This window comes from Cupressus sempervirens, chromosome 8, assembly GCF_028749045.1.
Source record: "Cupressus sempervirens isolate cs-2001-9-10 chromosome 8, ASM2874904v1, whole genome shotgun sequence".
In the NCBI taxonomy this organism is placed as follows: Eukaryota; Viridiplantae; Streptophyta; class Pinopsida; order Cupressales; family Cupressaceae; genus Cupressus; species Cupressus sempervirens.
The window spans coordinates 272492841-272514509 of NC_143125.1; the positions used below are offsets into that span (position 1 = coordinate 272492841).

Consider the following 21669-nt stretch of genomic DNA (forward strand, 5'->3'; position numbering starts at 1 on the left):
CTAATTGTTTACCAAGTCAACCTTACTTTGACCATTCCGTATGTCACACTGTTAAGTTTTTGAAATTTCATATGTTCTATTAGGTTATCAAGTTATTTCATATTCATTTGGTGTGTCAGTTCAATCTCTTGGCTGAACCAGTTTTGGATCTTCGATAAGCTCATCAAATACCTTAATACTTAACTCTCATTATTAAAATAAACTATTATACTAATTGAAATCATTAAATATTGATTATTAAATTATACACGACATTTGTTTCATCCTTAGATCATATTCCTAATCTCTATCAGATTATCATCCCAAGGTTCTTCAATGCCCCTTCGATCCTATAACCCTCTCAATTTGAATTAAATGAACTTTAGAGTAAAAGTATAAAAAAAAAATTAAAAATATTTAATTACTTTTTGAACAAAATAATATCATTTCATATGCTAATTCAACGTTTAATATCAATCCGACCTTTAACCCTAGATATCTATCATAACTTTCTACTTACAACCCTAATCTAATTTAGCCTTATTACTAACCCGATAGACTATTGTCCCTAATTCTTTTACCCACTTAATTAAATTTATTATTCCAAACGTAACGATGAAATGCAATTTCTAAAAGTCTATTAAAAATATTTAAATCCTATAACTAAATCCCAAACACATAACTTCTATCTATCCTACTTTTAAGAAAATGCACCTATAACTTACCTTTTTAAAGACATGACTTGATTATGATTTATCAATGTTAAATTAAACTAAAACAATAATAATCAAAATACTAATTAAATTTCCTACTCTTAACTATCTACTAAATAAATCTTAACTACTACATAAATCTTAACTTCCTACTAACCCATCAATCCAGTACACATAAGCCAACTTACTCTTTTGCACATAAATAAATAAAAAACATTAATAAAAGAAACTTACCACAAGATCCTAAACTTGTTATCTACTAATTCTATTTAAATTGTCTAAATTGTACCTTAAACACTTCCAAGAATATACCTATCCCATCCTAAGCCTACCCTACCCCACTAAACACCACGCCCCCCCCCCCCCCCTCCCCCCTTACACTATATCACCTACCCACTTCCCGAGGTATGACCAGGCCATGGTATGTTGCCCAAAGTAGCTGCCGGTCCCCCCCCCCCCCCCCACACCACGTGCATGACAAGGCCTCCAAGATGAGCGCTTGAAAAGGGAAGAGGAGGGTAAATTTTAAGAGGTTTATTATATGTATTTTTTGACTTTTATGCTCCTTCCCATTTACTTTCCCTTTTTTCAAACACTCTGCCATACAAGTCAAATCAGCATGTAAGGAAGGATGAGGACATGGTACGCATGTCAAGGAGGGTGAAAGGTGATTGGTTAGACAAAACCATAGCTGGAGTTATGTAGAAAAGTTTATTAGGTAAGGGGAAAAGGTAGATTTTTTTTTCAGGAGTTTATCTAAGATATTTAATAACATAGATATATTTTTGTTTTAGGATTTTATGAATATAATAATAAACTTCAAAGTGTGGACTGTCATAAACTTTTGAAAATTAAACATTTTTCCATACAAAAGACAGCATCCTGTAGGTGCTTTTTTTCACTTTTTAACATGTATTTTCCTTCTTTTTTCCCTCTCACATAAGGTGCTTGTTCCTATTTCTATTTATATGGTATATTTCTATTTCCTTATGGGTTGGGGGAATTTATAAGGTAGAATGCAATAGTTCTAATATGGTTATAAGCACGAGTGTAACATTAAAATATTATATTTAAAATTAAGGTGCAACTATAGGGAAGTGCATCATTACAAACATAGAATTCGATTAGTGAACTCAAGTAAATCTTTCCAACATTCATTTTGATTTCTTCATACAATACTATGACTAATGCTTAATAAAACAATCCTTTGTTCTTTCTTGATTGATACCAATTACAAGGGGGTGGATTTTCAATATGACACAAATCAAACGTTTAACAATCTGTATCCTTTATTTCCATTTGAAGACAAAATCACAATGGAAGAACTAATGGAACATTATAATAAATCAATGACCCTTTCCTTATATAAGGAGCTATCATTTCTATTGATGAATATGCAAATACTACTTCTAACCAATCTCATACGTTACAATAAACAAAACTCTATTTATTTTTTGTAGGTTGAAATCTAAGATTACAAAAGGATGCATTTTGGAATGAACTAACTTTACTATGCTATTTGAATGCACTTTGGAGCAAGAATTGAATTGTAATCAATTTGAATCTTATCAAAATATTATACACCTGGTTCATGGAATAATCTCTTTCTTATTTTTGAAAAATAAACATCTACAATATTGTATACATTTCAAATATATCATAATGAAGTTATGAATTCTTTCCGTCAACACTAAAATACCATTCCTTTTCCAATACAAGGATGCAAGATGCAATAAGAATTTAACACAGGGAGAAGTCTCCAACAACAGGGTGACTCGAAATCTGCACAAAGAATCCATTCCAAGATTGTTCCCCATTTGAATCCATCTGATATATGCAAACACACACAAGGACAATGTCATGTCCCCATTTTGGAGGCAATTTGATTTAATTAATTTAATTAATTAAGTCGTCCAAAATAATGAATATTTTATGAGGATGACTAATTAATTATTTTAATTAAATAAATAAGTGGTATTAAGTTAATTATTTATAAAGTTATCAAATAAATAGATATTAAAAGATAAATTTATATTTAATTAATTTAATAAAGTGACTTGAATTATAAAATATTTTATAAAGTCACTTAATAGATAAAACAAAATAATGTTCTAGAAGCTTCTGGAGAAAGTGGAGGAAAAAGAATAAATAGGCACCCCGGGCTTCATTCTAATCATCCAGATTTGTTGTTGTTGATGTTGATGTTTGTTGATGTGCATTGTGGAGCCTAGGGTTTCTGCAATAGTCACAACTGGCCATTGAGAACGAAAACTCTCAATTGGTACGCAATTTTGAGGGTGTGAAATATCACTTGAATTATTACAGCTGGGAGGAAGATACTTCAGTCTTCTATTTGTGCTACATTGAGAAAAAATATTTGTGGCCATTGAGAACGAAAACTCTCAATTGGTACACGATTTTGAAGGTGTGAAATATCACTTGAATTATTGCAGCTGGGAGGAAGATACTCCAGTCTTCTATTTGTGCTATATTGAGAAAAAATATTTGAGTACAAAAAGCAGGCCGAAAAAGCAGTTCAAAAAAGCAGGCCGAAAAAGCAGTTCAAAAAAGCAGGCCGAAAAAGCAGTTCGAAAAAAGCAGTCCGAAAAAAGCAGGCCGAAAAAGCAGAACCGAAAAAGCAGGCCGAAAAAGCAGGTCCGGAAAAGCAATCCATTAAAAAAAAAAAAGCAATCCGAAAAAGAAAATTCGAAAAAGCAAAGAAAATTATTACAGCCATCTACAATCAGGGGCGGCAGCTAAAGAGGCACGACTTGGGCACTTGAGGAGGTTATTTTCTGTTCAGTGGTATTACAATACATCTATTCTCTAAGGCGACTTCATATGCCAGATCTGATATGTATTTTCATAGTTTCCTTTCACTATAGAGTGCTATTGTAACTGTCATTTCATATCAGACCTATCATTCATTGATAGATATATCATTCATTTTTACATTTCTCACAATGGTATCAGCAATCCATGGCTTTAGTTGTATTTAATCATGCATGTGATTAGCGTACTGCTGTAGGGGAGTATTGAAGTTAGATATTTAGTGTTGCATTAGTTTTCATTGGCACCTATAGGTGCATATTACTTTACCAGCAATCATCATATTTTGATATCTTTGTAAATGCCAAGAGTCTTGGCTAACTTAGTATGAATATTGTATTGGATACTCATTCTCAATAAGGGAGATACAATTGCTGGTCATTAATAGTTGTCTTTGAGCATTAATATATCATTTTTTATCAGCTAGTTAGCTTGCATACCAACTGTTTGTTAAAATACCAGTTGGTTGTAGGTGATCATTTTCATGATTAGAACTCATATATGCATTCACTATTGCCAAAATTAGTTGCATATTTATGTTAGGTCATTGTTTAGACAATTTGGAGTCTTTTGTAAGCATTCTCTTTGAGGCAAATCCAAACAAGAATCATTGTAGCAATCTGAAAAGTTATATCAATCAGAGGACCCTTGCTTGCAAAGTGTTTGACGAAATGTCAAACAACTGACGTATAAAGATTTTTGGTGTTTGAAGAAGTTAAAACCTGTTGGGGTTATTACAGACAACCATGGAGCCCCCACCTCCCAACCTAGGCCTCGATGCGAGGCCCCACCCTGAGCTTAGGAGAACCGAAATCGACCGGGCAACAATCAAATACAATCACATTGACACACTCAACATATAGTTCCCATCCAATTTTGCACAACAAGTTCCATATTGGACCAAGACTAGGGAGAAGGTGGATTTTTCTAGGTCTGAAATGTCAATCACGAACACAAATCATATGCCTCTTCCAAGGCTAACAAATCACAATGAACTTTCATTCTTTCTCTCCTTATTTCCCAAAACAAAATCAGTTCGTATTGACAGCAAAGGCCCATAACACCTTACTTTCTCTCTCTCTTCATCATGAGAAGAGACTTTGCACTGACCTGGAGTCCAACTACAGACCTCCTCCCGTACATGGCCACTTTTGCCCTATCCGAGGGTGAGTAATGCCAACACACCCTTAACAGTTTTGCACACAAAATAAAAAGAAAAACATGAGAAAGGAAAACAAATAGAAAACCCACAATAACCCATCCCTCACATGTTACAACACAAACACAAAATACACACATGCAAGAGATTTACATAAGCAAGCAATGAACAATGCATGAAGAACAAGGCCATGAAGAATTTTACATTCACAAAGCTTATGGCAATGGAGTTTTGAGATGAGCTAAATCCTTCTTCCTCTTCAATTCCAAACTTGACTTTCTCTAAATGTAGAGAATGGATAAATAGCCTTCAACTCTCAAAATGGCCACTAAATCGCTTAAAATGGCAATAACTCCAGAGTTGACTTAAGCCTTCTAGGGTCTTCCCACTTGTTCCTACCATTAAGACAACCTTTTAAGAGAAGTGTAAGTTTGATCAACCTCATGGAGATGTTCAATTTTCGCACTAAAGGAAAAATGGGATATTTAAGGGGTCATAAATGCTATTAGGAAGTTCTAGAAGGGTGGAAAATGTTCCCAACCCATACAAATACCCCTTAAGCACTTGGATTACATTAAATTTGGCCTCTAGGATCATTTTAAGACCTATATAATTGGCTTGAAATATTTGATCTTTTAAAACCCTCAAAACGTAACCTTTCCACTAAACCCTAATTAGGGTAATTAATCTAAGTTACTAACTAATTAGTCTTAGATTACTAAATCAATCTTCGAATAACGGGTTATATTGTCAATCCTAATTAACATGTTGAAACACATACGTATTACGAGTGTCAAGTGACACCATAAGATTCATTGTTATGTAACATTCAACACCTCACAAAATACAGAATGATACACACATTCAAATTATGATACAAATAAAACACTTAACAACAAGGTTCGAATCACTTTATTAGATTCAACCTTAGTAATACAGTTTGCACATAGGGTCAATTACCGATTCTCCAATAAATTCCATAGTTAATTATCTTGCACAATCAATTCAAATATTAGTAGTTCGATAACATCACATTCATATGTTTAAACCAAATTGCATAATCATATTGATCAAAACATTAAACTTTCATTTAAATAACTTTTTTCTCATTTCTGCAGACATATTTGATCATCACTAATCTCATAATTGAATCATCACAACATATTCATTAGTTCGAATTAAAATACTGAAATAATCATCATAATGCATACATATACCCAAACATCATAACATCATCAATAAGGCATACTGAATTATCTGAATGCATATAACCTAATCATCAAGGTACCATAATTAACATCGTCATCATATAGTGAAACACCTTGTATCATCGTTAGTGCAAATTAATATTTAAACAATCGAGATAATGTTGTAAGTCTTAAATCACAGAGTATTAAAACATGAACATATCAATTGATCTCAATTTCTATTAGGACACCTGAACCATGAAACATTAATTCATATTCAACACCATTATCATTATACGTGAGATAATCATAGTTTATCTTGATGTCCTCTACATGTCTTATACCAAGAACAACAACACTTCCCCATACCATTGCCTTGTCATGCTCCTATATCCATTCAAAACTCCTATAAAGGATTTAACAGAGAAATTCGTATTTAAATAAGCACATACGAGGAGGGATCTTACACCTACTAAGCTCCACAACCCCTAGCTGGTTCCCCTGACCATTGTGCTGACCTACAAGAACCCCTGATTATAGGCCAACCTCTACTGTAGTCTAGACTGCCTAAGGAAGGGACATTACAGTCCGCAACATCTGGGAATAGAAAAAGCAATACGCTCAAATTGGCTACTAGAGAATGAAACTTGTCACAAGGACATCAATAGAAAGATCTCATATTGTAGAGCTCTTCATGGTGACATTTTAATATTTTTATCCTCATCAATTGGTTTTGAAAATGTACAAGGCATCTGGAGCAGCAGAAAAGGGCAGAGGCCAAGTTCCAGTGGAACATTGATATCAGTACACAAGATTCTTAAAAAGATGAGATCATACAAACAAGAAGCTTGCTAAAGGCTTCAGTTATGACATCCTTGAAGAAAGAAAATTATAATCTCACTAGTTACAAGAAACAAAATTTCAGCTCATGCTATGCATGAAAACTCGTAAAGGTAAAGAGGTACCTTGTTGTGGGCAATGCCTGCTGAGCAAGTGAACTGAGTTTCAGACAAGACTTGCATCCGAAGCTCTGCAACAATTATTGCTCCACACACCAACATCCTATCTCTATGGTCTCTGCTATTGCTGCATAACCAACTTTTCACCATTTCTTTTCTATCTTCAGCATCCTAGAGACAAAACTCATCCAATGTGAGAAGCTATTTGCATTACAGCCAATGTATTCCAAAGACCATACAGCAGTTGTCTTAAATTCATCAAGCATTTTTTCTGGAGAAAGAAATATGCATATGGCTCAAGTCAATGCTTGCTTCACATCCAGTTCATTATTGTTAGCAACAAATAAAGCATAAAGAGACACATCACACTGAAACTGCACAGAATTGGCTATATCAAGCAATTCCTAGAAGAATTGATCCAATGTGCTTTTCTTTTGCCATAAAAGAGCATAGCAACAAAACAGAATACAAGCATGAGCCTAAACAATCAGAAACACACTAACCTTGGAAAGACCCAGAATGTGTGTTTTGAAAACCTCATCTGAAAACAATTCAGCTGATTCAGGTGTCTGTTCTGATAGCAATGCAGTAGCTGCATCCGTAATGTCAAGATATACCTCATCTATAGAAGCACGCTCACATCTTCCCTTTCTCGCCAGCACAGAAACTACCTACAGAATTCTACAAGTAACTAAAGGTGTCGTGATGAATCTAAAAGGAAATGTCCACACAAATTGAATGGCTGCAATATGACACCATGCTCCCAGTTGTCTAACCTCAGATCCTGCTTCGCGATACAAAGTCAAGTCAGCTTTTCCCCGAGCTACTGGAACCTGAACTAGCTCAATATCCGGACATGCTTTTTTGGCTTCATCTCCCCGCATTGAACTGTGAAGAAAAAGCAAAGGCTTCTTTCATTTCTCATGGGTCTTCAATCATTCTTCACACGAGATAGACTGAAGCATATTCACACTTACCGTTTAACACCAAAGGCACGAGCCTCATAACCCACAGCAATCAGACCTCCTCCCTTCCAAGAATTATACTGTACAACTGCTGTAGGTTTTCCACGTAATTCTGGCTTCTTTCGCTGCTCTACTGCAAGGAAAAGAGTCCCCACTCATTTGTTACTAACTTGCATGTTTAGTGGACATGTTATGATGCAAAATTAGGTAAATATAGAAATCACATACTCAATTAGAAGGCAAAGAATAACCACTAAAGAATAGCGATATTTCTCAGGACATGCATTATTGAAAAAAAATATAGGAGTGCATAATGCATTCCATTATCCTCACTAAAATAAATAAATGAATCTTTTGGTTAGAAATAATTATATTTCCATAAATAAATAAAACTGACATATATTATTCACCAAATTCAGGATAATCCTTAGTCTGCTACTCTTCAAAGATGAAAATTGCTGTATAGTAATATAATTCATATCTAAACACAAAAGATCAAAAAAAAGAGCAATTATGGCTAAAGTTATCTATTGGATAACACGATAAATCAAAACAAGAATCAGAATGTTAACTTCTGGTGCTTACAGTATATCTCTAATTGCCTTAAAATTAATCAAATGGAGTTCTACACCAACTTCTTGTAATACATTGCAAAATTCAACTGAAGCAATAAAATATAGATAGATGTGATCTCTCAATGCTTAAAGCCTCTCTTGATTTTGTTGGAGGGATACTCAAAAACCTCATGGTTGTGATTTCCAATGACTTGTAGAAAAAAGGATATTATACTGATGTCCATAAATGACCAAAAACAGGTCAGACGCAAAGAGTATATTTAATTATAACAGAAAAGTATGTAACTAGGGTAAACATTGGGTAACTGAATTACAACTTTGCCACTTACTCCAAACACTTATGACATAACAATAGAAATGCTGATTCTACTCAATCACGAGTTGTGTTCGTGCAGTTTTTTGCAGCCAACCGTGGTGACTTTGAAAGAGGAGTGCAGCTATAGCCTTTTATTGTCTGAAATGATGCAATGATTTTTCTGCGCACATACATTCTTAAAGTAGAGCTAAATTCTCAAGCAAAACTTAACATATAGATTTTTGCCATTATAAGTTTCCTGGGCCTTTTTGTCAGATTAAAGTTCTTGAGCTTTATAACTGGCACTTGAATTTGCCACCAAAACCCACAATGATGATTCAATTCCTGCCTAATTGAAAATAAAGACGTGGATAAGAGGTACGGGAAACCAATAAATCTGACAACTTCCCTCCACATTTGAGTCGGGCAGATCACTTATATGATTTGCCATTTACAGATTTTTATTCACTTTAACAAAAAAATAAGAAAAAGGAAAAATTGGTGGATAAGGCTGCAAAGAGTAAAAGAGGTAACCCAAAAAAAGGATTGTGACTCAAATTTTCTGCAAGCAGCCAAAGCTAAAATGGTAAATTTGCATAAGTCTTCCTCCAATAAAAAATGTGCAGACTGTAAAATGGGAGTGTGAAATTTGCATGGTGAAACTGAAAACACACAGAACATGAAGGACTCAAAGTCACAAGATTCATATGGAACCAAAATGATTGAATACCAACACTAGAGGCATACAAATGGCTCAAAAGACACTAATTAAAATCTGAAACCATTCTAACTTGTTACCCAGCAAAGCTCAGAAAGCTCATATGCAACCAATATTGGATTCATGAGCATTATTCACATATAAATAGACAGAAGACTAATAATTTCAACAGGAATAAAGTAAACAATTTACGTCATGACAAAATAATCTTCAAATGCAATACATACATCACTAGAGCAAAACAGCAGACTATTGACTTCAATAGGAATAAAGTAAACAATATACTTCATGACAAAATAATCTTAACACACAATACATAAATCACTAGGGCAAAAAAGGTCTTCTAATAATATCACATCTAATTCATAATTTTACCTCTGTTGATAATATTCAACAGGAATAAAAGTAATAATATAATTCATGACAGAAAAATCTCCAAACACAATACATACATCACTAGAGAAAAACAGATTTCTTATAATATCACATCAAATTGATAATTTTACTTCTCCTGATGAAATTCAACAAGAATAAAGTAAACAATATACTTAACGACAGAATAATCTTGACATGCAATACATACATCTAATACCCCGGCTGGGTATCATCTTCAAACCCACAAATGAAAATCACAGGATGATGAACAGCAAATCCTTGCAACTGATTTTATGATTGTCTAATATTCAACAAATAACAAGCAATTCATCCAATATAACAGATTCCTATAATCGCAGGTTTCTTATTACATTATACATCAGCAATACAATAACTATTATTATCACCAAAAATCCAATATTAAAAACAGAATCACAGTCAGGTTAGAGATGCTAAACAAGAGATGCAATGAAGCACAAGTGAGACACCTGAAATGACGCCTCCACTGAAATAGGTTTTCGTCCACCGTCTTCCAATACTATCCTTGTCCTTTTGCCAGTTCGTCTCTTATTGACTCCCTTTTTGAATTATTAAATTGACTTTAATACACCTAATACTATCCTTGTCCTTTTGCCAATTCGTCTCTTATTGACTCCCTTTTTGAATTATTAAATTGACTTTAATAACTTCTATTAAGCCCTCAATAGTTAGTATCAATATAAATAGGGTTGGGCAGTTGATTTTTCAAATGTCCTAGAAAAAGGGGACATTAAAATCCTCCCTCCTCAAGATTGTTTGCCCTCAAACAACCACATGCATATGATCACGATGCCTGGGTCCCATATCAACCTCATGAAAAGTGCTCTGACAATCCTCTGCCCTACTTTGGTATGAACAAAGGACTTAGAACGGCAAAGACATTCACCAACTTTCTATAACAACAATACATCAAGCGTGCTAATACCAGGATCCAAACCATGTTGTCATGACCATCAGATATGATGAGATAGAAATGTATCAAGGAGCTATGTATATCACAATAGATTGTGACAACCCAACCTAAATTGTTGATGTAAGAAACAAGCTGCTCAATAGCTGAAATCAACACCATGGGCGCATAAAGTAAAATACTATCGTCATCAATCTCGAGAACCCCTAAGTACATAGGTGTCATGAGTAAGAATGAGGCTGAAAAACCATTCCCTATGATCAAAACATAACTCTCATCAATCCTCCACCAAGAATTGTTCAACAGCTAAAGTATGAAATCCATCCAACTCATATATAAGTCGGAATCTGGAATCATGTATGGGCTAATTGAAGGAAGAGCAACAATAGTCAATTCACCACAACAATCCTGTGACCAGGATTCACCACTAGGAACTGTAACTAGATCCAAAATTCTGAAGTCAAGATCATCCTTTTCATGACAATCAAGAAGAGCTCCCTCATTTATCTCAAAAAGTGGATTATTGGAAGTCCAGTTAGCATCTACTTCAAACAAAGGGTTGTCTACCAGCTGAATATGATTTGAAATTTCCGTACTTGGTGTCTTGGGAAAACTATCCAAGTCATAAGCCTGCTGAATGCTATCAAGTTTATTAATTACTTATTGGAAAAACACCTGCCTCTCTTTACTCTTATGTTCCCTAGTCTGATTTGTGACCCTAATCTGATTTTTTGCTTCATGAAGAGCAACCCTGTGTATCATCCAATGCCACTTGAGCATCCTTAAGCTCCCTACTGAGCTCCACAATCTTATTCTTTCCTTTACTCAATTGATCAACATATATTCCACCAACCTTAAGAATATAATCCCTGTCGGAAAGGAAACATAAATAATCTGATTTCATAGATTCAAAGGCGGTTTTGACTACCTGCAAATCAGCAACAAGTAAATCTCCTTCCACTCCCTTTGAGCCTTCCTATGGAGATCCTCCATTGTCCTGTGAATGCTGTCATAACATACCGAGGATGCCACAACCATGTCTTCATAAACCTTCAGCTGGCATTTTAAGGCATGCATCTCATTATTGTCATATTGACACAACTCATCGTCTTGTAGTGTCATCTTGGACTGTTCCTCTAAGTTAATATCATGTGTCTAAAAAACACATGGTTCATCACACCTCTCAATAATATAATCATAGGCCTCAATTTCCTTGGTCCTTTGATTTGCATGCAAAGGCAAATCTGTTGCTATGTTATCATTCTCATGCAAAGGCTCATCGTACAAAGATTCCAATGTGCTATTACTTTGAGTAGGACCAACCTCATCAAATTGTTTGCCAAGAATAACCTCCAAATCACCAACGTTGAAACCTCTATGTTCCTTATCTATATTCTTCCCATCGCTGGTCTGAATGACTTTACCTTCCTCCTTATTGCTACAACTCCCACAAAGCCTCATAGGAGTTCCTTTAACTGGTAAACCCATGGAGATCAGCTCAATCTTGAAATTTGTTGATTCTATGCTTAATTACTTCCTCTCCAAGCTCGAAGGCTACAAATGAGAGCATCAACTTGAACAATCCTTTGCAATATTTATGTTCCCTCCAAAAAGCTAACAAGGTTGACTGCAACATCTTGCAGATTCTAACATCTACATCAAAAATTGAGGATATAATGGTGTTCATGCAAGCCTTTACTTTTCCTGAATGGTGCTTCCCAATTCCAAACAAGAAGCAAAATAGTAGCTGAATAATTAAATTGTTGCATTCAAGATCAATCATAATGTAAATGATTCTCTTGTCTGCCATAATATCTAGAATCTTAACGCTTTTGGCAAAAGAAAGGTCTTTGTCATCATGTAATCCCTCTAAGTTTTTCACAGAGACATAAGGCAACTGCAAGACTGACCTATTTGTTTGGATGCTCAATAAACCTGGACTCAACCAAGGTTACCAATGAAGGGTGTAAAGCCCAATTCAGGAGCCTACAATCTGCCTGTTCTACTTTGCTCAAAAATGTTTCTATCATCTCCAAGTTCAATGGCTTCTAATGAATCCATGGAGTTAAATTGTAAACCAGTCACATGTAACCAATTTCCCAATTTCTTTTTATGTGGGTCTCTCAGTGGTTCACCATTAAAGGTGTCATTAAATTCTGAAGAAAACACTTGATTTTTTAGACTTACCATGAGTGTATCTGCAACTTCTGTAGTGGGCTGCTTAAATCACTTGTTTGCAGATTTAAATACTTTGAAGACCTATTGCTGTTGTATCATTATAGTCTACTAATACTGGAAATGGTGGATGCTTTGTTTTTACGACTTATTCACCCAGTCGGTTCCCTGTGACTAAAAGTTTGTAGTTCAGACCTCCCCCTCAATGGCTCAAAAATACAACTGGTATTTGCTACTCAAGTTTGCAGTGTTGTTTATAATTCAATTTAGTGTACCATTGCAACCAGTTTGATCAAATTTCCAAGCCGATATGCAGTCCACTATCAACTACACTCATTAAAATTACACACAAATTCCTCTTGAAATCTATGGTATCTCTCAGAAATTGTATTAGGGAGGATGTCGTTTACAACAATCCTGCACCAACACTAAAAAACAATTCCATTCCACATCGATACCAACAACAGTTACCCCTTTTAGATAATGCTTTATTTTCACCAGAAATCTAGATACCAGTAGTTATTATACATGCAAATCCTAATATATTATTTCCAGCAACTCTTGATATTTATGCAAGCAACGAATTCCCTGATTTGTTTATTCAATGGAGAATGTTATAATACTAGAGTCCTCCCATGGCAAATGTCTAAGAAAACATTAATCATCTCAATCATACAGCTGACGAAAATACTTCTCCAGGCGAATTACAAGAACCACTGATTGGTTTGGCAAAGTCAGAGCACCATATTAATAACACGATAATTGACTCAAAACAAGTAACACACACCTTCAGATATATTTGTTCGTACTCAATAACTCCAGCTAAGATTGGTCTCCCTCTACAGGCGTTTCCATTTGAGTATTTGATTGGAATCTTTAATTTGTGATGGCAATGACTGTTCACATTTTATACAGAAACTGCTTCTTGGTTACGGCAAGAGGCTCGACGGGGATATATTCAAATCTTCCTATTCTACTTCCCTGAACCCAATAATGATACATCTACCTCAGACATCTACCACTATACTCTATCAACAGCAATGTCAAATCATTTTCAGACACAATAAATTCTCGAACTGTGCAACTCCTCCAATGATGTGGTTTGAGACTTATTTTTTACGTCCACAATCTTGAGCAAAAAAAATCGTTACAGTTACACCTAGCAGATTTAAGCATTTAAGGAACCAATCACTGGGTTTGCCATGTTCGACTCTCTCTGCTTATGGAGCATGTGCAAATCAAACCAAGTCCAGTTCTCTCACCTTTCCGGTTTGTTCTCCCCAAACAATCATCGTTTCTCCTTCTCAGTCACTACACTTGTAACTGACAACTAATGTGGTGTGTTGTTTGTGATGTTAGAAGCTCTTAGGTAAAGATGTTCTGATGTTTGTTTGCATTGCCTGAGTTATTGATGCCAAAAATCAGGGAGGCCCGATCACCGTAACTCTAACTCATACACCAGTAAATGATTTATTGCAATCTATGTTCATGCTTCCTGTTACAGACTTTTAGTCTTCTTTTCGTTTCCTGATATGTTACACCCAACGATTTTGGGTTCAATTTCTTCTTACTATAATATCCACGATGTCTAACAAACAATTAGTCGCTAGAATATGACCAAAAAAAATTCAATCTCTTAAGATAGCATATCATAGGCTAAGAAGCTTGCTTGCTTGTCTATACAGACACACCAATATGCCACGAGAAGCACTACAAAAATGACGGACTTGGAATATTCAATTTTCCCCACCTTAGCAAATTGCAAACCAAGAGTGATTCACGACAATTTTTCCAATCTTTACTTACTCTGGATGGGATGTTGGGCACACAACAATAAGAAGAGTTCAAGAAAATGTCAACTCCCAAGCAAGAACCAATCAGAGGTGAAACGACAACATTTCAAGATCAATTTAACTTCTCAGAAATCATTATTGAGGGAAATTCCCCTCACAAAAAAGAGCTTTTGTTTGTGGAATTTAGTTGCCTAGACGTTAGAAGCTTGAAGCCTTGTAATCTTTAATCTCTTCCTTAATAATCTCTAGCCCGCAACCTTTAAAAGAAACTATTGTTTCAATAAGCATACGCAAATTTAAAGTTCGTTGCACAACACCTTTGTTTCTGAAGGCCGAAAATAAACAATCATTTCCAATCAATAGCCATGACACATTAAAGTAACAATGAGTCCATAACATAAAATAAATAATTCAACGCAAAATTACCCCTGCCGTGAATAATAATGCGCTTCAAATATTTAGCCATCTAGAATAATATATTCCTTGTTTCTCCATATTAGATAGAACTCTGTGATCTATTTACCAATTTTTTAAGAACTACAAATAATTTTGTCATTCAAGAAATCTCACAGGCTGGCAGGAAAAACGGCTCTGACACCATTATAATACCTTCGCTAGGTATCGTCTTCAAACTCACAATGAAAATCACAAAATAATGAACAGCGAATACTCGCAACTAATTTTATCTAGATTTTAACAAATAACCAACAATTCATCCAATATAACAGATTCCAATAATCTCAGGTTTGTTATTGCATTATACATCAGCAATACAATAACTATTATTATCACCAAAATCCAATCTTAAAAGCAGAATTACAACCAGATTGGAGATGTTGAACAAGAGATGAAATTAAGCGCAAGTGGGACACCTGAAATGACGCCTCCACTACAATGGGTTTCGTCCACTATCTTCCACTACAATGGGTTTTTGTCCACCGTCTTCGGACTTGTGGGTTTTCACCCTCCAAGCAGGCAAAAAGTTGAAGCTTCCTATTGACTCTCCAATAGAGCTCAACGTCCAAATCAAATCCTAGCAAGTATCCAAGCCATCCTGAAATGAGCTCCTTCTCCCCTTTTTAGACACAACCTGGGGACTTTTCATATCCCTCTACCTAACTCTTCATTTTCCAATACTATCCTTGTCCTTTTGCCAGTTTGTCTCTTACTGACTCCTATTTTGAATTATTAAATTGACTTTAATATTAAACTTGTATTAAGCCCTCAATAGTCAATATCAATATAAATAGGGTTGGGCAGTTGATTTTTCAAATGTCCCAAAAAAAGGAGACATTATAATACATCACAAGAGCAAAACAAACTTCTAATAATATCACATCTAATTGATAATTTTACTTCCATTGATAAAATTGGGAACCTGTAAATAAATGGAGATAATAACAATATTTATAATTATCACATTCCAATGAAGGCATAAGAATTATCTATTATTCAAATTGATTTCCTTTTATACACAATTGCAACTTTAAAAGGGTTTTAGAAATCACCTACAAATACCAACTGCCTCCTTCAATCGTCTTCAAACTACCTTTTTCATATACCTAAGACACTTTTTATTAAAGCCACTTTGCACCCAATTGGACTTGCACTTAATATCACTTTTTATGAAGATTCACAAGGAAATCAGGATTTGGAAGAGCACCTTGCATTGCACAAATGCACTCAAACTTCAGCTAAATTTCATTGTTTAAACAAGTTTGCAACTTCATACTAAGCATATGAGACTCTCATTTGTTCCCTAATTGTATTTTAGGTGAATTTTGAATTTACAGGGAAAAAGAGGCTTTGGGATCTTGGAGAACTACACGATGACACTTGAAATTCACCTTCAGGAAAGGAGAATTGGAACTTAGAATGCCTTGTGTAAGGTATAATGACACTTCAAGATCCTATTTTCCAGCCCATTCTTCTACTTAGTTAATTTCCCTTCATGAGTGTTGAACTTTGTAGCTGCAACAAAGATCTTTATCTCTACTGTTCTAAAGTGGAAATATGTTTGTTATGACCGTTATGGTCACCTTCAGCTGAAAGAGACTTTTGTGAGAATGTTTAAGTTAATATTATATAAAAAGACATGTGACATACGTCGTGCAAAGAGGCATGTGTATAGAAATGTGAAGTGTTAATGTGTGGAAATATGAAGGGTCTTATTTTTGGGACTCAAAGAGACCTTCATGTGAAAGATGAAGAGTCTTATGCAATCTATTTATGTTATTGCTTGGTATATTATAAATCAATAAAGTGAAAGCCTTGTAATTGAACATTTCTTTATCAATAAAAGATATATTTTGCTGATGTGGCTGGGATTTTCCCTCTAGTTGGAGGGTTTTCCTAGGATAAATGCTTTGAGTCTCTTGTAAATTGTTTATGCTCTATTATTGTTGTTTATCTATATTTTTGGGTCAAAACTTTAACATGGTATTAGAGCCAGGTTAAATAACAACAGTAAAGGAGATTCTTTTCTTTTGTTCATTTAATTCATGCATCTATCTATTCAAGAAGATGGAGAGTTTATAGCTGGAACCATATGCCCTTATTATCAATGCCAACAAGAAAGTCATTAAAGATGATGGGAAGTCCGTGCTGACTAAGGGGACAGCCAAACTCAAATAGAAGATCATCCTCATAATTTTGAGCAGCAAAAGCCAAATTCTGCCCAATGCATCAAGACAAGTAAAAACCATGTCTGCATCGGATGCACCCAAAATTGGGAGTCTAATTACCACATGTGGAAATGTCATGATCACATTATGCTTTATATCGAGAAGGATTTTCAGCTCAAATATGTTTACGACATTTATTTTTAGCACCTCTTGGAGAAGCAATCAAAGCGACCAAAGGTTTTGTATTGCAAGAGCCTGTTTCTGGAGATTGAGGAAAAGCTGCATGATCATACACTCTGTATGTTGGGGCAGATACAGCACGATCGGCTACAGAACCATCTGTCGATTCATAGGATCAAGAAACTGAGAATATTTCTATTAGCCCGATTGTAAATGGATTTTCTTTTGATTTATCTAACTCATTAAAATCCTTATTGTGACTTGCACTTCTAGGAATGTTGAAGTTACCGATAGATTCACTATACTTTAGCGGAAGGAATACCTTCTGGTGCTAGATTTCTACATCAAGGTTCTAATCAATGTGCTAGAATATAAGGGCTCCGACGTATATGACGAAAAGCAAAGCCTCCTGCATTGTCGTTCGCGTTTGTTGGCACTTCAAATCACTCTCAAGTTTCCACGTCGACTCAAGTGTATTACAGTTCCTTCTATAAAAACAATTCTTCTTGCATTTTCATTCCCACCGATTGTCAAGTATGGACCCTGATGAATTGGTCAACAGTTTATTGAAGGTGGATTGTATGGCTATCTCTTGGACTCATGGTTTCGAAAAGGACATATTATAGAGCCGATTTGAAAACATTGGTGAATCACTATATGTGAAAAAAAAAATCTATTTTGAATATTGATAATGAATCTATGTTATATAGTATATTGATTATAGTTAAAAAGTAAGCAAATACATTGTTTGCATTCATAAAAGTCTGATATAGTGATAGAGTTATTATTTTTAGAAGCTTAATAAAAGGTCCGTCTTTTGGATGTTTCCCTTGAAATTTCAGTACTTTTTCTAATTCTGCCCTCCCCTTAAATTCATTAAGGGATATTATAGTGGCTGAAAAACTCTTATCAGATTATGATTGATTAATGTCTAAATGTTGAAAGAAAAGTAACCTTGGTCAAGATTTGTGCAAGTGTTTGGAAAAGGTTAGAAGTAACAGCACACAGAAGTTGCTCAATGTATTTCTAATCATGTCTTGATGTTACAGAGATTAACCATAACAATGGAGGCATGTGTTCTTCCTTCATAAGCTACATAGTAATGTTGTGAATAAGCCAACAAAAGGTGGATTGTGAGGATGATTAGATGATCGTAACTAAGTATTATTGTTCTAATCTTATTTTTGATGCTATGAGCATTGCATTGATTGTAGAGGCACAATACAAAATCTGTTATGTATGTAAATCTGTGTACATGTCGAGATTAGATCTCAAAGATATAAGTATTTATGATTATCTCCTGAATATTGATTGCCTTTAGCATTAATAGTTATGAGTTATTAGTATCTCGCATGGTTGCAGGATGCAATGGGATGGTGAGAGATCCAGCAACGTTGTTTGTAGTCTTGATACTAAACTAGTGGCACCTTATTGAAAGGGGATGATCATAGTGTGAGAGAGAGAGAGAGAGACTATTCAACTTCAGAGGGAGATTACGTGACAGAGGGAGATGTCCAACCCTTTGCAAGTTTGTACAATAGTCAACCATCTTATTGTGGTGTTGTGGTGACTAAAGTTATATATAAATGATGAAATTTATTATTATATGAATTATATGATTAACGAATAGACATGTCCCATGAAGGGATGTGTCTCTTCATAGTTTATTCTCAATATAAATAAGAGATCGTTGTTATTTGGAAAACACAGCAAATATAATGGCAATGTTTAGTACATTTGCAATGATCCCGAAAACCCAACATGGTATCAGAGCCAAGCTACAAATGTAAGATAAGTAATAAAAAATGAGGGAATGGAATAGTGACACTGATAGTTGGCATGTCTAGTAGAAGAAGTGTGTAGGTCTATGATCTACAATCTAAGAACAAATGTAAGAGAAGTAATAAAAAATGAGGGAATGGAATAATGAAACTGACAGTTGGCATGTCTAGCAGAAGAAGTGTGTAGGTCTATGATCTACAATCTGAGAGATCAGCAAAGTCATACAAAGCTCGATCCTCCAGTTGGTATGCATAACAGGAAACCATATCATCAGGCTCTGGAAACATCAAATACGACTGAGAAGTGGATCCTTATTGTTCAACATCGGCAACAAGCCCGAGGCAGGATATAAAGTATGTACCTGACACATAATTATATTGACAAGTTTGTCACGTCTACCAAGGGGTACGTGTGGATAACTCAGTCAAATATATCTACCACAGATTACATAGAGAACTACCATGTAAATCCAAGAATTATGCAAACTCGGTGTACTTAGGGTCCTTATCGCTGACAAGGATGACATGGATGCTACAAGGGTCTTGATTAATGTTCCAGCAATCTCAAAAGTTTGATCAGAGGGAATGTTGCTCGTTACCACTCCCAACTTAGCAGGATGATGCGTAGTGGCTAAGGGAGCTAATGTCTCTGCACTATATCGACAAGTTGCAATATAGAAGATTTGTGGGTGGTAAAGAAATTGGAGATCGTCGACGAATAAATGATAACATGTAATGTTAAATGCTGCCACGGATGTTAGTGGAATTGCCAAATGTTTGGTGTATGTTACCAATGTTAGAGGGGTCTGATGTCAAAGAATATCGCAAAGGTTCTAATGTTAGCATGACTTGGATCAGCTAAACAAATTGTGTTTATCTTGAGGCGGTGCCTATGCTCAAGCATTGAATGTCATTATTTTCTTAATCCATCTAATGTCTATAGGAACCAAACTAGGTTTAAGGATGTTTGTGAAATGCATATATGATATGGAAAGAAGCCAATAGGAAACTTCAATTTTGTGTGGAATTCACCCTTGCCGCCTTGGAATAGCAAACGAACAAATAGACCGAAGAGCAATGAAGGAGAAAAGGGTATCATATTTATACTAGCCGTGCATGACATCAGAAAACACCTACTTGACAACCCCACCATATCAAGTAGAACACTACAACTTGGATAAAAACTAAAGTATATACACTCTCGAACAATTAGAAGGTCGAAGGCATAGTAAAGATATGAGATATAATAAATGCCACCTCCCACATCGTAAAGGAAATCCACCCAAGGGGGATTTAATAAAATAGAGGAAACTTAGAGGCTATTAAGGAGAAGTATTTATGAGGGAATCATATCTGTGAAATGTGATAAACACTATTAAAGGTAATGAGGTAAGTTAAATATTTTCTTCATCTATTATTTTTGTGGAATATTTCTTACATGAAATATTATTGGCATATACAATATTAATATGAAATAATATTATTAGCATATTTCTTGTTATCTATGAGAATAAAAATGAGATTGGTTATCAAATGATTCAGCCAACATTCACTTATCTCGGTCATATTGATTCAGAGGGAATAAACCACATTGAGATGATTCTTCGGTGATCAATAAATTGTAACAATCAAGAGGACTGTGATTCATGAATATACCTCATGATTATGTGATTTTAATGGGCCTACACCCTGTGTACATCATGAGGAAGTCACAACTTCCAAATGATGTCACTTGTATTTGTAGAACTTATTGAAAGGTGACGATCTTACAATAACTTAATTTTCTATTATGATTGATATTTTAAAATGTCTATGCAGACCATGATAGATTATAATTTGCATGGTGGATGTTTATATGGTAAGCATTATGAGGATGTGTGTGCACATACCTTATAAACATTTTTTAGAGAACATGATGAATGTTATGTAAATTGATGTTTTAAAAGGCCATTACACAAAGTACTTGGTGAATATCATGCAACTTGATGTTCTGGAAGGCCATTACTCATAGTACTTGGTGAATATCTTGCATCTCAACATTCTGGAAGGCCAATACTCATGATATCAGATGTGATATCAAACATTTTTTAGTAATAGGTGAATATCATGTACTCTAGGAGACCAATACTCTTGATATCAGATGTGATATCAATACTATTTTAGTACTTGGTGAATATTGAATGTTGATATTCTTGGAGACCAATACTCATGATATCCGATGTGACATCAAAACTTATTTGAGTACTTGGTGAATATCATGTGTTGATATTCTAGGAGACCAATAATCATGTTATCAAATGTAATATCAAACCTTATTTGAGTATTGGTGAATATCATGTGTTGATATTCTGGAAGACCAATACTCCTGATATCAAATGTGATATCAAAATGATGGATATCTTTTGATCAAAGA

General features: G+C 34.8%; 1 protein-coding gene across 2 annotated transcripts in view; it reads right to left on the reverse strand.

The window, feature by feature from the left end:
- POLH (Y-family DNA polymerase H) overlaps window positions 1-21669 on the reverse strand; it is a 214139-nt gene that overhangs the window by 172855 nt on the left and 19615 nt on the right. For both annotated transcript variants that reach the window (XM_089797432.1, XM_089797431.1), the window contains 4 exons: window positions 7804-7924; window positions 7603-7714; window positions 7330-7497; window positions 6833-6997 (listed from right to left, as the gene is read on the reverse strand). In XM_089797432.1, coding sequence (XP_089653558.1) covers window positions 6833-6997; window positions 7330-7497; window positions 7603-7714; window positions 7804-7924 — 566 coding nt within the window. The remainder of the gene's footprint in view (window positions 1-6832; window positions 6998-7329; window positions 7498-7602; window positions 7715-7803; window positions 7925-21669) is intronic.